The sequence below is a fragment of the Eurytemora carolleeae genome, unplaced genomic scaffold (assembly GCF_000591075.1).
Source record: "Eurytemora carolleeae unplaced genomic scaffold, Eaff_2.0 scaffold1523, whole genome shotgun sequence".
Classification (NCBI taxonomy): domain Eukaryota; kingdom Metazoa; phylum Arthropoda; class Copepoda; order Calanoida; family Temoridae; genus Eurytemora; species Eurytemora carolleeae.
The window spans coordinates 18,442-35,190 of NW_019397522.1; the positions used below are offsets into that span (position 1 = coordinate 18,442).

Sequence of the window (16,749 nt, forward strand, 5' to 3'; positions counted from 1 at the left end):
TGTGGACATTTTTGCCTCCGAATATTCTTTAATGTAAATGTTTTTATCTTTAGTTTGACATTTAGAATTTATATTTGTATACACATTACTAGTTTCTTTGCAAAAATACAATTATAAAAGATTTTAAACAGCCTAAAATTATGTAGATTTTATAATGATTCTTTTTATAGTTGGAGAGTCTAAAACTGATAACAATAGTTTAACCTGCATGGAATCTGATACACTTTGGATAAATCCTAAGGTAGGAAAAAAACAAATTGTGTTTAGCAAAGGTCAAAACTTTTGGTTCAGAAAGCGGTTAACGGTAAACCTTTATTAAATCTTGGTAAACTCTGGCACAATTGAAGTACTCTACTGACTTTAAGAAGGCTGGGCAATTGTACAACTGCCAATAACGGAACACGGTACACCAAATGAATCATCTCCTTCTTGTGAGGCTAGTGTACCCTCGAATGTTAATATCAATTATTCACAGCGAAATCTTTTGAGACAAATTCTTTCAAAATGTAAAGACGGAAAAGAATTTTATTTAATTCGACTTCGAATTACTAAATTCCAATTGATTATCCCTAAACAGGCCTTCCTCTAGTTTTTTTTTGCCCTAGCACTATTATTTTTGACACTATCAGCGTGAAACTTTTTGACTTTTAATAACTTGAAATTTCAAGGATTTTTTGTAAATTTTTTTATGCATAAGGTAGGGTACAGGGCTGTAAAATGTCCGGTCTGTGTAAAAATTTAAAATAGTCCAAAATTTTTCAATGACTACAGATCTAAAACTATATTTTTGAAAATCCCTTGAAAAATTATATTGATATTTGTTTTAAACAAGCAAATTTTTTTTTGCCTTTTTTTTGGGCATTTTTTTCAACATTTTTTCAACTATACAAGTTATTTTGTAGCAGAGATTAAAATATTACAATTGTATTACAGATATAAAATTCCTTCCATAGCTAATTTTTATTCTTCTTTCAGAATTACACGGATCTGTAATTCTAAAATAATTTTTCGTTACTGCTTTTATTAAACTGTTCTTCCGTTTTCTTTTAATATAAACTAAATAACTGATATAACTTGTATAGAATCTGCAGACAATACGCATAATCTCCAGCAATGATTCAATGACAGAACACTTTCTATCAATTTTATTAACTTTTGAGACCACTTAAAGGAAAAGTTTGCCCAAAAATCTGGTTTTTGCTAAAGCGTTTCCTTCGTAAGAAAATGTCTTTTTTGCGCAGATTAAAGTTTAGTTTATAGTTTTAGATTCAAACTTTATCTTTAATCCTTATTCCAATATTTCACTAGCAGAAGAGTCGGAATACATTTTGCTGGAATAGAATTATACTAGCTGAACATATTTAGAAAAAAAAATATTTTGAAACAAAAAAATCTAATTTTTTTAGCCTATAACAATCACTGGCCACCCATGAGTGTCCACAAAAATGTTCAACCCAATAGGTCCAACTGTTTGGCCGGCTATAGACAACATATATATATGTCTTGTTTTATTATATAGATATGTGCAGGAATATAAGATGGCGCAATTGTAGACTAGACTGAATCCTACTTTATTTGTATCTACTCCGTGAATTCCATATATATCTACTCCGTGAATTCCATTTGTATCTACTTCGTGAATTCCATATGTATCTACTCCGTGAATTCCATTTGTATCTACTCCGTGAATTCCATTTGTATCTACTCCGTGAATTAAAAAATGATTTGTTTAGGCTACTGGACTCTCCATGTATGGATCATATCACGAGAAACCAACACATCTTTATATCAACAGGAAACCAATCTTGAGAAATGAAAAAATGATTACTCGCCACAGACTTAAATATTCTAAACTTTATATCTTTTAAACCTGATGGTGAAAACCTTTGATAATTAAACCTTAAACTTTTCGATCTAGCATATTTCATAGTTTAAAATATTAAAGGTCAACGAATTATAATTTGTGGAGGGTGAATGTTAAAGAGAGTACAAATATAGGACGTTTAGAAAAATAACATTCAATGCACATATAAATAAAACATTTCATAGACATTATTTCATTTCGTACATTGAACATTTCATTCTCCCTACTTAAGGCATTTCAAAGGTATGCCATTTAAAGCATTTTACATATCCTATAAGTTTATTAACAAGACATTTTTTTGCAAAGGATATTTTATGCATTGGAAATTTTATTTTTATTAATTTTAATATATTAATTTTAATATTTAATATATTTAACATTCAGGGTCCAGCCTTTATTTTATATAAAATTTAATAAATGGGACATTTTATAAATAGAAAATTTTAAAAAAGGACATATTATATAAAAGACATTTATTAGTTATAACAATTAGGTAATTTCATACATAAGACATTTCAAAGTTATGACATGTAATAAACAGGACATTCATTATTCTGTACTACAGGACATTTTATATTCATGGCGTTTTAATGATAAGACATTTCAAAAGACTTTTTATGGAATGGGTAACTATTAATGCCTTTTAATCGATTTTACCTTTTTATAGACTTTTTATTGGAATTTTTCAGAAATGCATTAATCAAATTCATCTAAAAATGTAATAAAATAAATGGCCCAACTATAGAGTAAACAAATGTTAGTGAGGAGTTTAAAAAATGTAAACTTGGAAATGATTTTCAAAAGTTAGGATATCCTTTCTGCACTCTCTCACAACCCTACCCCGTGAGTCGAGTTAGGCATCACGTTTCATCATTTTTTTTAGACATTTAAGGTTTTTAGAATTCTCCATAAAATTCGCAAAGTCTGGCAAAATTTTTAATTTTATAGTTAAGTTTGCTTTTATTATAGAATTGTGCATTATATTGATTGTGACAGAACATAAAAGCCTAAACGAAGCCAAACCACTTGTTCTTTAATAATAAATTTGAAAAATCGTTCAAACTATCTGTCAGAGCAAAATTTTGAATAATGAAAAAAATCAAACGTTAATGTCAAACAATTTTGAAAGATTTATAACTTCAAACCTTTAAAAATATAAAGAAACGAATAGAAACGATCTACAAACTCTAGCCCAGAGTCCCAGGGTTGAGAGAAACTAGAAGAATTGTTTGAGTAAATTGAATTTACTGATTGAGACCATTGATAAAATCAGTATTCAATATGCTCCAAGGGGTTCAGTGGGGCTTGAGATTAATCCGGCCTCAGATAGTGTTGGTGGTATAAAGATATAAAAAGTACTTTACGTTCTCCAAAAAAAAAAAAATGTTTCATTTTAAAATGTGTACGATAAATCGTCATCGTTTCTATAAAAATTTAAGTAACATTTTTGTAACGATTTATACATTGTCAACTATATAGGTGCAGTACAATATAAGCACATTGTACCAAAAAGATTGTCAAGTACAATAGATGCCCAGGTAGAATTTGTACAATTTCAGTACAGATATATTCTTACGTCACAAGTGTCAACTCAGTTTTTTGTGTCAGACAAAATTATTAATAATAGTTACTAACTTTAGACTAAATGCTTATCTTACAGTAAAATAAGTGCAATTTTCTATGTTTACACTAATATGTTATTTGATCCTAAAAACACTAATGTTAGAAAATTTCATTTTCCTTGTTATATTTGACACTTATGACGTCATGTATTGGTCCAGTTCTCTGTTGCCACCTATTGTATACTTGATAATCTATTTGGTATCAAACTTGTACTGTACAAGTACACGATCAAAGAGCAATATTTTTACTATAAGAAAAGTTTTATTAAAAAATTAAAAAAATAACATTTTGTATTTATATTTAGAGCATAAAATTATTTTTTTCAAACTATTTTTTTAATTGTAAATGTCTAACACAAAATTTTTTTTACTTCCCTTTATAATATTTTTGTTCATGTTTTAATAACTGATAATAAAATTAAATATAAAATGATTTTAACTTTTTTGAAAAGTATATTTTATTGAATATATATTGGTGTTGACTATAGTGTCTATCCTCCTGAGTATGCTGAGCTGCAGCAAACCAACCAGAAAATAAATCAGGGCCCTACAGACAAAACATTCCAGGATTCAAACTATCTTCCCCAGGGGCCCTGCTACGCATCTACAGATCTAATGGAACAGTCCTTCAATAAAACAAATGTAAGTTTGCATTTTCACTTTATCTTCAAATTTTTGATTTAGCAATTCGATTTTGACAAAGATAAATAATGCAAAAATTTGATAGGACTCAAAATTGTCAATCAACTGTTTTCTAACCTCAAGATCAAATTTTCTAATCTATTTATTTTTGCAACTTTATGCTGTAGACTTTTGTCATCTTAAAGGGAGTGTTCGCGAAAAATGAAAGGGGTTATAGGCTTACGATGAAGAATAAGCGCTTTTGATCGCTACTAATCTTACTTCTATCTGTTGCGTCTATAAGGAGAAAATTGTTAAAAACTACTAATACCGAATATCGTAGCATCTATCCAAAAGCGCTTTTTTATCGCATTACGCCTATACCCCCTTTCATTGTTAGCGAACACTCCCTGAAACTGTGAATTCTGTTGGTCACATAATCAAATTTTGAATACAAAGGTCATTCAATTATATAAGCTTGCAAAGAAAATAAGAGTTTAATGACTTTAACTAAAAAAAGATAATATTTATATTGTTGCAAAAAATATATTTGACAGCATATGATTATAATTAATAAATGTTTAATGAATTTATAGATAGATTCATTAAATTTTTAATACAGTAAAAGTTCAATAACAGTTGTTCTCTTGACAGATTATGGTTTCTTGTGATGAATTATGTTCTGTGGCCGATCTAGCCAATCCTAATATCTTTGGTGGAAATAAAACATTTTAAATATATTTGTACATTTTTAAAGATAATTCCTAACCAAGGGTTCTGGTGAGGAGAGATCTAGTGGCGAGGAGCAGAGTCAATCCACAGGGGAAACTACTTCCGGTTCTCTTTCTTCTAGGGGTAAAGCATCAGGTATTACCAGGGTGGCGGGGGCCTCATCTAAATTAGACAAAAATAGCCCAATCGGGAAATCTGAATAGGGTTAATAGGAAAAGGAGGTTTTCACTTTTCTTGTATCCTTTCCCTGTTAAAGATGGAAAATTAAAAGTAATGTTTATTTTATAAACGATTGTGTTAAAGATGGATAAAAGAGCATTAGAGCTAGATTTTTAGAAAATAAAAACAGAGAAATCATTTTCAAACCTTTTTAATTCAGAAATAATTGAAAATTTGTTCATGGCTTATTTAGTTTTCAATTTTAGAAACCCAAAGTTGTTATAACTTTGAAATATAAATGATGTACATTATTAAAATTTGTCTTATTTAGAAGTAAAATTAAGTTACTTGAGTGACATGGCTCTCCATTATAAGTTAGAATTAACAGAATATCAAGATTAAATATGAAAACGGAGAATTTTGTCTCGCAGTTTTTATTAATATTCATTTTTTGTTTGTTCAGTAGAAAGAAGAGAGAAACCTCGAAGAATTAAGAAAAGTTCTCATGAAACCAGCCAACAGTCAGGTAATGAAAAATTAAAACCGCGACAACTGGGCGAACTTTAGGTTAGGACACTATATAGATTATGATAGCTGTAGGTTATGACAACTGTAGGTTATGACAACTGTAGGTTATGACAACTGTAGGTTATAGCAACTGTAGGTTATGACAATTCTGTAGGTTGTGACAATTGTGGGCTATGGAAACTGTAAGTGATGATAGCTGTATGTTATGACAACTGTAGGTTATAACAACTGTAGGTTATGCCAATTCTGTAGGTTGTGATAATTGTAGGTTTTATGACAATTGTAGGTTATGGAAACTTTAGGTTATAAACACTGCAGGTTATGAAAACTGTAGGTTACAAGATCTGTAGGTTATGACTAAAATGGGTAATGACAACTGTAGGTTATAAGAGCTGTAGGTTATGACTGATATTGGTTATGACAACTGTAGGTTATAAGAGCTGTAGGTTATGACAGATATTGGTTATGACAACTGTAGGTTATCAGAGCTTTAGGTTATGACTGATATGGTTATGACAACTGTAGGTTACAAGATCTGTAGGTTATGACTGATATTGGTTATGACAACTGTAGGTTATAAGAGCTGTAGGTTATGACAGATATTGGTCATGACAACTGTAGGTTATGACAGATATTGGTTATGCCAACTGTAGGTTATAAGAGCTCTAGGTTATGACAGATATTGGTGATGAGAACTGTAGGTTATAAGAGCTTTAGGTTATGACAACTGTAGGTTATAGGAGCTCTAGGTTATGACAGATATTGGTAATGACAACTGTAGGTTATAAGAGCTCTAGGTTATGACAGATATTGGTTATGATAACTGCAGACATAAGTTTTTAGAAGTTAAGGATTATATGGGGTTTGCAAATTGTAGAATATGCTGAAGATCATGGCTCTAGGTTATGACGACTGTACACTACTATAAACAATGATAATTGCAGGATATCAGAACACTCTAGGTTATGACATCAGTGTAGTTTGTGTGATCTATAGGTTTAGACATCATAAGTTATGACAACTGTAGATTTTGCAAAGGTTATGTACTCAGTTCTTGGTTAAAACAATTGAACTCCAAAATATGAGAATTGCTAAAGATTTAGAAAAAATAAATATCTTTGTTTAGTTCAATGTGATGGTTTAATCAGTGCATTCCAACAGAGACAAATGCTTTGCTACAGTGTTGGGAACAGTCCCTACAGGTAATACCAAGCTACAGTGTTTGGAACAGTGCCTACTGGTAATATCATGCTACTATGTTGGGAGCAGTCCCTACTGGTAATACAAAGCTACACTGTTTGGAACACGCCTGCTGGTAATATCATGCTACTATGTTGGGAACAGTCCCTACTGGTAATACCATGCTACAGTGTTTGGAACAGTGCCTACTGGTAATATCATGCTACTATGTTGGGAACAGTCCCTACTGGTAATATCATGCTACAGTGTTAGGAACAGTCCCTACAGGTAATACCATGCTACAGTGTAAGGTACATATACTGCACACAGCTTTGCATGTTCTGAATGTGAAATACTAATTTCACTCTTTTTTGTTTTTGTTTTCATTAAGAAATCACATCATAAAGCGTATTGACCTGATATTTGTCCTTTTGTATTATTTATAGAAAATACCAACAATTGTAATTTAATAGAAAACAAAGAAAACGAACGTCTAAAACAGAACATTCACATATCCGTGTTATATTTTCAGTTTTTTACGAATATTTTTAATTGTTAGATTAGTGGCCGATAAGAGAGAGGGGGGGGGGGAAGATTAACTTAACAAGAAGTGAAACTCATTTATTCTGTCTATTTATGAGTTCAAAGCTCATGGACTCAATAAAATACGAATACTGCAGAACCCTGGATTGGGAACAAATAACAAATAAAACAAAAATACGTATGTCAAAATAAAGCATGTTTAACTTAAATATATATTTTTAGAGTTTATAATAGAGGACTAACAGCGGAGTCTGGTCCATTGCCTCTGTGTGACCCAGGCCTTCCTCCGATGCCTCCAAGCCGAGGACCTTCCTCCTTTCAAGGAGTCAGGGTTGGGTCCTTAAACTCCTTTAACGGTCCTTCTCCAGGTGCAATTAGATATGGAAGCAACTTCTCCGTCCCAGGCCTGGTCCCAGGGTACCCGGAGTACGGAGGGATGCTGGGACGGGTTTACAGGGTACAGGAGGAGAGGGGGTTTGACTCTCAGTATGAAAGTGCTTCCATTTATCAAGCAACCCATCCAACATTAAACACAGCAAATAGAGAAGGTAAATATATAAAATTTAGCAAATAAAATGAAAGAATCAGTTTGCAAATTTGAAAAGGTCGTGTAAGAAATCCACATTTATCTAAAAGACGAAAACTCTTAATCAAAATTAATAATAATAAAAAAGTATGGTTTAAAATATACATGTCTAGGGGTACACAAACTATGATCGAGTCAGGGAGGTTTAATCAAAGGCCTAGGCGTTACAACACTATAAATTTGATACAAGTCTTAAACATTTCATGTTATAGTCTGGATCTATACTGTATCCCTAAGACCTGCAGTCTTTTTTCTCTGCGATTACCTACTGTTTCTTTCTTACGTCTATATGTAAATCATTATCATTGAACCATCCAATGAAAAGCTGGGCCTCCGATTGACAGCGGGCAACTGATAGTACTCCAATGAAGATGATATCTTCTAAGACCCGAAAAAAAACTGTATTAAAAAACTCAAATCCAATATCTGATATGCAATACATGCAATAATGTTGCTTGTTTTTGATGCAAAACTACAGAGAGATGCATTCTTCACAAGGTTTTAAGATATTCAAATGCAGACAAAACAAACACAACATTTATATTATTTGATTGAGAGAAAAATGTTGAAAAATAATTTCGCAAACTATTAATCAAAATCATTTTTAAAAAGTAAAATGATGCATGTTTTAATTTGTTACTCATATATATTTATGTAAATATTTCAAAATCACTTCCCCACCCTCTGATCAAAATATTTTTTCCCATTACGTGTTTGAGTGAAATACACACTTTTTTAGGATTTAATATCGCTGCATTGGAAATATTAAATGCTCTCTTAAAAACGTAGACCCAATTGTCGTAACTTTACCCTAAACAGGCTGGGAGGGCGTTTGGCGCCCCCCCCCCCGGCTATACATAGATTCAGACCCCCCTGCCTTTATAGGGTTAATCTTGTTCAACATAGGTTAAATAAAATGATATGTCTAGCTTTAGGCTGTATACATATAGATATATATAGAAATACAGTTTACTATACTTTCAACTCTCAATTTCCTTTTCATATATATTTGATTCGCAATCTTACCATCACAGGGCCAGAGGCTTCAATGATAACAAAAAAGTTATGATTTAAGGGTTGAAATTTCCTTTTTCCTTTAAACGTAATTGTTTGTTAATAACAGTCCCCTTAACTTAAAATCTTCATCTGACCAGTTTGATTATGAATTACATATCCATTTCTTCGTTTTTGAAAACTTCAGAAACAATGAAGAAATTATCAGAATTAAACACTTTTCAAGCTATTAAATGCATTATCTAGCGGAGTAACCATAATGAAAATAAACAGTTTTTATAAAGAAAATAGGATATATCTAGTTCATACTTTATCATGCAAAGTTTTGAAGGGTACCTTTTTGTATCAGACGTGTCATTGCATCATATATCAATGGAGGGAAAATTAAAATTACATTTACAGTCCCTTTAAACAGAATTAAGTTAACAATCCTTTTATCTTCTAACATTTGACTTTTTAAAACAAAGTGAAATGCCCTTTAAGATTGCCAAGAATGATTAAGATATCCAAAGGAATTGAGTTTTTGCCAACAACTTCTAAAATTAAATACCTTTATCCTTGTTGCAGTCTTTAGAGATAAAGGTTAAAAGATTACTATTATGAATCGGGTCGAACATAAGAGCCAAATGAATTCTGCCTTCTTTTAACATGATAAAACTAATGGAGGGTCACTTAGAATTATATCTTTAGATATACTAAATTAAAGGGATCCTCCATTTAAAGAAAATTAAATATTTTCTACACTAAAAACCGTAGATATCTTCCACATTGTCAATTTAGAAAAATGCTTAAAGGGTACTCTTGTGAATCGGACATAGGATCTATTATCTCTTGTATTTCAGAGAGCAGTCTAATAAACCATCCCAACAACATCTGCAACATTCCTACCAGCACAGCCAACAGCAACAACCATTATATGAGCTGTGGATCAGAACACTCTGAGATGGAATCATTTTATGCAGATTCAAGCTTTGAAGACACACAGGTAGGAAAGAATTTATATAAAAAACTGAAACTTAAAATACTAACAGTATGATAATACTTTGTATAGAACGCACAGTGCAGACATCATATCAATTGCGAAAGCTGTTAGTTAATAGTGATAATATTTTTTGTTATTATTATGGCCCATTTAAAAAATAATTATGGTCCTTTAAAATCATTATGGTCCTTTAAAATGGTCCTTTATTGTATCTTGACAAATCTGCAAGTTAGTTAAATTTGAAGTCGACAGCATTGACTTAAAATGGTCGTAGCGTCTTCGTCTTTTGTTTTACTTTACCAACTCAATTATGCTTTTTGATTCCATTTATAAATATTAATTTTAATATTACAGACGCTTGTTTCTATCTCAAGTTAGAATAGAGTAATTGGCAAGGTACTGCCTGATTTTTGCACGAGAACGTGCACATCTTGGTTCTCAATGAAATAAAAGTATTATCAAAAGTAGCAAAATTTAATTATCTTCTCAAATTTTAGACTCATCATCCTGTTTCTAATGGAGTCCTTACCCCAAGCCAACCAGGAGTGCTAGCCCAAGAAGAACAAATCTACTCCACATTCAAGCCTCCACCCCTTCATAATGAGAGAGGTGAGAAAAAGATTATCATAGATTAATAACAATACAGATATAACACTAGCTCAGGGGTTTTTCGTTCACAATAACCCTGAGGCAGAGGCACAAAGAAGTTATGCGCATGCTCTCTCTTTTTCTTTTAATTTAACGCTCTGTGCGCGGATTCCCTTCTGCCTATGGGTTATTGTTAAATAAAATCCAATTAAATCTTGAAAAGCCGACATCTAGTGTTTTATCTGTATTATTATTAATCTATGAAAATTATCTTTTTGCAAAAATTTGAACTTGACAAGTTGTCAAGGTGTCAGCAGGGGTTCTATTTGACAGAGCGGGCAGGGGAAAATGACAAGGAGAAAAGGCAAGAAGGGATAAACATTCAATAAGAAAAAAACGGGAAATGACTTTGATTTATGCAAAGTGATCTTTTGGAGGTGAAGATTAATTTCGCTAATTAAACAGCAAACATGTTTTTTTTGAAATTCGGAGCAAAATATAAGAAATCAAAAAGGTCTGAAATATCCCTAACATTTTATTCATAATTCAAAACAACCATTGTGATTATCTAACCCCTATATCTTAGCAACCAAATATCGCAGACCTTTAATATTTTAACAATGAATTATTTTACATCAAATCTAAGATTGAATTATAAAAGGTTTACACCACGAGGTTGGAAAGATATAGGGATTAGAAAATTTGAATTTGTGGGAAAGATTCAATACCTTTCGAAATACTTTCGATTGATCGAAATTAAGAATATAACGTTAGGAATCTTTTTAACCCTATCCCTGCTTGGTTACTTAAAACCCTGGATACGCTGTGGGGGTGGGTGTATTCAATTTGAACCCCCCCCCCCCTCTAAATCCCATGTTTAATGTTCAAATAGGACAAATTTTACATCATTGGAAAGCTCTTATGATCTACTTTTAGAATCTGCAAAAAAATGCTATTTCTGTGCAATCCGTTTCCTTATGTTATGGGTTTTCCAAAAAGCTAAAAGCAATGTTTTATACCTAAAGGGGAGGACTATTGATGTTTAGGAAAAGTCAGAAATTTCTACAGCCTCAGACCAATATTATTTGAGTTGCGTAATAAAAAATAAAGGGGGGGGGTCAAATTGACCCCCCCCCTAGCAGGAATAGGGCTAAGTGCAGATTTTAAAAAATATTTTTTTTTGTTATTTGATTCATCAAATACCTTAAACAATCCCTTTAAATAAACTGCCCGTACTTCAAGAATATTTTAAATAGATTTGCAGACCTGAAGACTTGCTGACACTATATTTAAATTTTCTTTTCATACTATTTGCGTTGAAAAGAAGGAAAGAATTTAAATCTAACTGCTGAAGTGTACACACTTGAAAGTTGAAAATTTCAAGAGAAAACTCGAGTATTTAAAACTTTATCATCAATTTATGATAAAGAATTTTTTTGTAAAGTTTGCTCTTTCATTTTTATTATTTTAAAGAATTCAAATTCTGATCACCCAAATAGAAAATGATATTATTAAAAATTGAATTTGAAATCGAGATGAATTTTTCTCACCTTGAAAATTGACATAGGTTTTTAGTAACAACTTTAATATTGAACTGTAGCTTTTCAAGTCGTAATTCCTTTAAGTTGTAATCCAAAATAACAAAAACTTTCACGGATTTTTCTCTTACTATTGAGGGATTTTCAAAAAAAGTTCAATTCGACATGTTGATGGCTTTAATTTAATCTCAAATAAAATGAATTATTGCAGTTCAAATCTCAAATAAAATGAATGACTGCACTTTAAATCTCATATAAAATGAATGACTGCAGTTCAAATCTCAAATAAATGAAAGACTGCTTTTAAAATCTCAAATAAAATGAACTATTGCAGTTCAAATCTCAAATAAAATTAATGACTGCAGGTCAAATCTCAAATAAAATTACCTATAAGTTTCTTTTTGCATAGTGCCCAAGAGGCGGCTTCGAATGGAGAGGCGGTTATCAGATTCCCAGTCTAGAAAACTCAAAAGATCAATCATATCCCTTCAGGTAAATTCCAAACCGGTACAAGCAATATAGCAAGTCTTTAGTTTTATGTGACCCACTTTAATATGTAAATGTATGAAATCAATATAAAACGAAATAAATATCTAAATCTCCAGGAGCGAGGGTCTGTATCTGCGAACTGTAGTCCAGCACCAAACAGAAGGTGTAGGGAGGAGGGTATAGTCCATCTTAGCACAAGGTAAACTTCTATTGCTGTATAAACTTGGAAAATTAGTAAAATTCACTGATTTATTGATTCATTAATTCATTGATTCATTGATTCATTGATTCATTGTTTCATTGATTCATTGATTCATTGATTTATTGATTCATTGATTTATTGATTCATTGATTCATTGATTCATTGATTCATTGATTCATTGATTCATTGATTTATTGATTCATTGATTCATTGATTTATTGATTTATTGATTCATTGACTCATTGATTTATTGATTCATTGATTCATTGATTCATTGATTCATTGATTTATTGATTTATTGATTCACTCATTGAATTATTCTTCTCTTTTTAAAAATGTTGCTTCGCAANTCATTGATTTATTGATTCATTGATTCATTGATTCATCGATTTATTGATTCATTGATTTATTGATTCATTGACTCATTGATTTATTGATTCATTGATTCATTGATTTATTGATTCATTGATTCATTGATTCATTGATTCATTGTTTCATTGATTCATTGATTCATTGATTTATTGATTCATTGATTCATTGATTCATTGATTCATTGTTTCATTGATTCATTGATTCATTGATTCATTGATTCATTGATTCATTGATTTATTGATTTATTGATTTATTGATTCATTGATTCATTGATTTATTGATTCATTGATTCAATGATCCTTTGGTCCATTGATTCATTTTTACTTAGATTGATAGATATTTGTGTGCATATCGTTTATTAATTCATTGGTAATTTAAGTCATTGTTTTATAGGGATCAATGGTATAATTCTAAATAGGTTTGTTTAATTGTTCATTCGTTTACTTTATGATTGATTAATTGTTTCATAGATTTATTGGGTAATTTATTCATTGATTCATTGGTTCTTTTTGTTAATTTGTTTATTAGTTTATTGATATATAGATTCATTTATTCGTTGATTCATCGACTTATTGATTTCTTGTTTTTCTTTGTTCATTATTCCGTTGGTTCATTGATTCATTCGTGAATTGCTTCATTGATTCATTGGTTCACTGTTTGGCACATATGTTCATAGATTTATTAATTCATTAGTTCAATGGTTCATTGGTTCATTGCTGAATTGCATGGTTTAATGGTTCATTGCTGAATTGCTGAATTGCTAGGGTTCAAAAGTTCATTGGTTCATCGCTGAATTGCATGGTTCAATGGTATATTGCTGAATTGCTGAAATGCATGGGTTCAATTATTAATTGGTTCATCGCTGATTTGCATGGTTCAATGGTATATTGCTGAATTGCTAGGGTTCAATAGTTCATTGGTTCATCGCTGAATTGCATGGTTCAATGGTATAATGCTGAATTGCTGCATTGCATGGGTTCATGGTTCATTAGCTTATCGCTGAATTGCATGGTTAAATGGTTTTTGGCTGAATTGCATGGTTCAATGGTTTATGGCTGAATTGCATGGTTCAATGGGTTATGGCTGAATGGCATAGGTTCACTGGTTTATTGTTGATCAATACATTTAAATTTTGATTTTTGTTCAGAGTAAGTGAGGATATAAATGAGATGGTAGAACAAATTCAGGAAATTTAAACTACTAACAATAAAATTACAATAAAAACTTTTTAACTTTTTTTTGTTTTTTTTTGTTCCCAATGCTTTGGTCTAAGTTTAAATGTTTGATGCAGTCCATACAGAATGATATCTCCGAGCTAGCTGGTAGACCCATCTCACTTACTAAATAATTATCAGTAATGGTTCCTATCTAATAATGGCAAACTTCTATGTTCAGTAAAATGTTAATCCATGGCCGTTAAATCTATTAAGTTGTTTTGCAAGCAGCTTGACTTTAAAGGAATTGAGTCTTTGCCACACACTCTGATTTTCTAATCCCTCTATCTTTGGAACCCAATGTCGTAAACCTTTGATATTTCAAAATTATATTATTTAATCTATTAGAAGTGATAGTTTGAAATGTTAAAGGTCTACGACATTGGGTTGCAAAGATATAGGAATCAGAGTTTGCAACAAAGACTTAATTCCTTGCATATGATATAATACACATATCCAAAAACATGCAGCTTATATGTTAAAAGTTTACTGCCTGATTTTAAATGGATTTCTTGGAAAAAGCATAAATTTCTAATTAAAGCTAATCAACATGTTTAATTTCAAATAAGTAACAAATTGTGCAGAGTCCGAATTTAATGAATTTGAGCCGCGTCTTAAATCCCCTAAAAACCTGTTTCAATTGAGCGCCGGCTTAGATCTTGAAACATTGAATACGATTTTAAGTGGAACCAACCATATTTGAGCAGCGACTTAAATTTAAGCCGCGGCTCAAATTCTTTAAATTCGGCCTCAGGATAGTCCTTTGTTTTGTTTCGATTTTTACTCAGTTTTTAAGCCATCAAATAAAAAAAGAAGAAACCAAAAAAATTAACTCAAAAAAATTACCACTATCTCCAAACCTTAATATTCTGATCTTTATTTCTTTGCTTTTGAGAATTTGAGCCGCGGCTTTAATTTGAGACGCAGATCAAATTCATTAAATTTGGACTCCGATGATTTTTTGAAAATTTTTAAACTTTGTTCAATGCAAACATTTCTGAAGTCAACAATAATGAATGAAACCTAAAAGACTAAACTACATTTTTAAAACTTAAACCTTAAAGTCTGATTCTTTATATAAATCTCATTTAATCTCAACTATTGTACACGCTACAATGTGATAGTAATTGTAGTTTTAACTTAATCTGTACAAAACATATTTATCTTAATATTTATCCATTATTGTTTATGGCAGAACGCAAGCGTACATTAATGGTTGTCAGGCAAGCATTGTTTTGCTTTTACACATCCTTAAAGTGAAAATACAATACATAGATTTGAATAGCAAATCAACATACAGAATATGCGTCATGGGATGCCATTACGCTCGTACACAAAAGCATGGCATCATGGTGAACGTTCTGTAGATTTACTTCCATTCCCAATTTTCTTTGTTTTAAACTTCTAAACAGAAGTCGCGTGCTTTATTAAAAATACACTTTTTATTACCATGTATTTTAATTACACGTAGCTAAAATTGATTCTGCAGGAGTATCCATATTATCAACAGAAGAACATATCATTAACAGCAATTAATCAATTTACTATCAATACGAGTTAATATTTACAAAGAAAATGCCAAATAAGAAACTGCCAAAAATGATCTATAATAGGGACTGTAAACGTTATTATAAAGGATGCTCTCTTTAAAAAAGAGTGGCTTGTCGGATTCACAATGGTACCCATTAATATAATTTAATTGGTCAATTCAGAATCAGTTATCAATCATTTTGTTTTAAAACCAGTTTATTGTAATTTCTCTGCATTATTTCTTGATCTAGAAACAATGGTGAATTTATAAGAACTAAACACTTTTCAGGCGAAAAAACGACGTTAACTTTTACATAAAGTCCATGATTTAAAATCTTCGACACGAACCGTAATTCCTTAAACCCGACTTTTAGACCCAATTTTTGACCCAACTCTGACGACAGCTTGGACCCGAGCCGTATTTTGTTGAATTTTTTAGGTTACTGTTGTGAACCAGGCATACTCCTCTTTTTTTTAATGGAGGATCACTTATAATACCACAACAGTCCCTTTAAACATTTATGTTTATGTAGTTGTATGTAACTTGTATTCAGGACACTGAGAGGGGATACATTTATTTTTCAATAGTTTTTCTAATTTATTTTTAAAATTAAGAAAATAAACAACAAAATTAATATTTTCAATATATCCCCTTTATACCTACATTCCTTAAACATGTAATATGCTTAGAAATATTGTTATTTTTGTTTAGAAGTTTTTATTGGAAAATATATAAAGAGAAAAATGATCCAGCAATTAGTGATAGATGAAAGGAAAGGAGCCATTCACTAGGATTGTGTCCTATTCAGGGGTAGATACTCTCATGGAAATAAGTTAACTAGGAATGTGTCCTATTCTGGGGTAGATACTCTCAGGGGAAATAGTTAACTAGGAATATGTCCTATTCAGGGGTAGATACTCTCATGGAGAATAGTTGACTAGGAATGTGTCCTATTCAGGGGTAGATACTCTCATGGAAAATAGCT

At 31.1% G+C, this 16,749-nt stretch overlaps 1 protein-coding gene across 1 annotated transcript in view; it reads left to right on the forward strand.

Annotated features, from left to right (window-relative positions):
• The window catches only part of LOC111714717 (uncharacterized), a 32,168-nt gene extending 17,634 nt beyond the window's left edge, over nt 1-14,534 (forward strand). Inside the window, exons 16-28 of the mRNA XM_023489877.1 lie at nt 171-241; nt 1,734-1,795; nt 3,975-4,128; nt 4,881-4,974; nt 5,462-5,524; nt 6,653-6,728; nt 7,471-7,796; nt 9,691-9,833; nt 10,328-10,439; nt 12,366-12,448; nt 12,562-12,644; nt 14,167-14,206; nt 14,311-14,534. Coding sequence (XP_023345645.1) covers nt 171-241; nt 1,734-1,795; nt 3,975-4,128; nt 4,881-4,974; nt 5,462-5,524; nt 6,653-6,728; nt 7,471-7,796; nt 9,691-9,833; nt 10,328-10,439; nt 12,366-12,448; nt 12,562-12,644; nt 14,167-14,206; nt 14,311-14,367 — 1,364 coding nt within the window. The 3' untranslated portion in view covers nt 14,368-14,534. The remainder of the gene's footprint in view (nt 1-170; nt 242-1,733; nt 1,796-3,974; nt 4,129-4,880; nt 4,975-5,461; nt 5,525-6,652; nt 6,729-7,470; nt 7,797-9,690; nt 9,834-10,327; nt 10,440-12,365; nt 12,449-12,561; nt 12,645-14,166; nt 14,207-14,310) is intronic.
• The last annotated feature ends 2,215 nt before the right edge of the window (nt 14,535-16,749 follow it).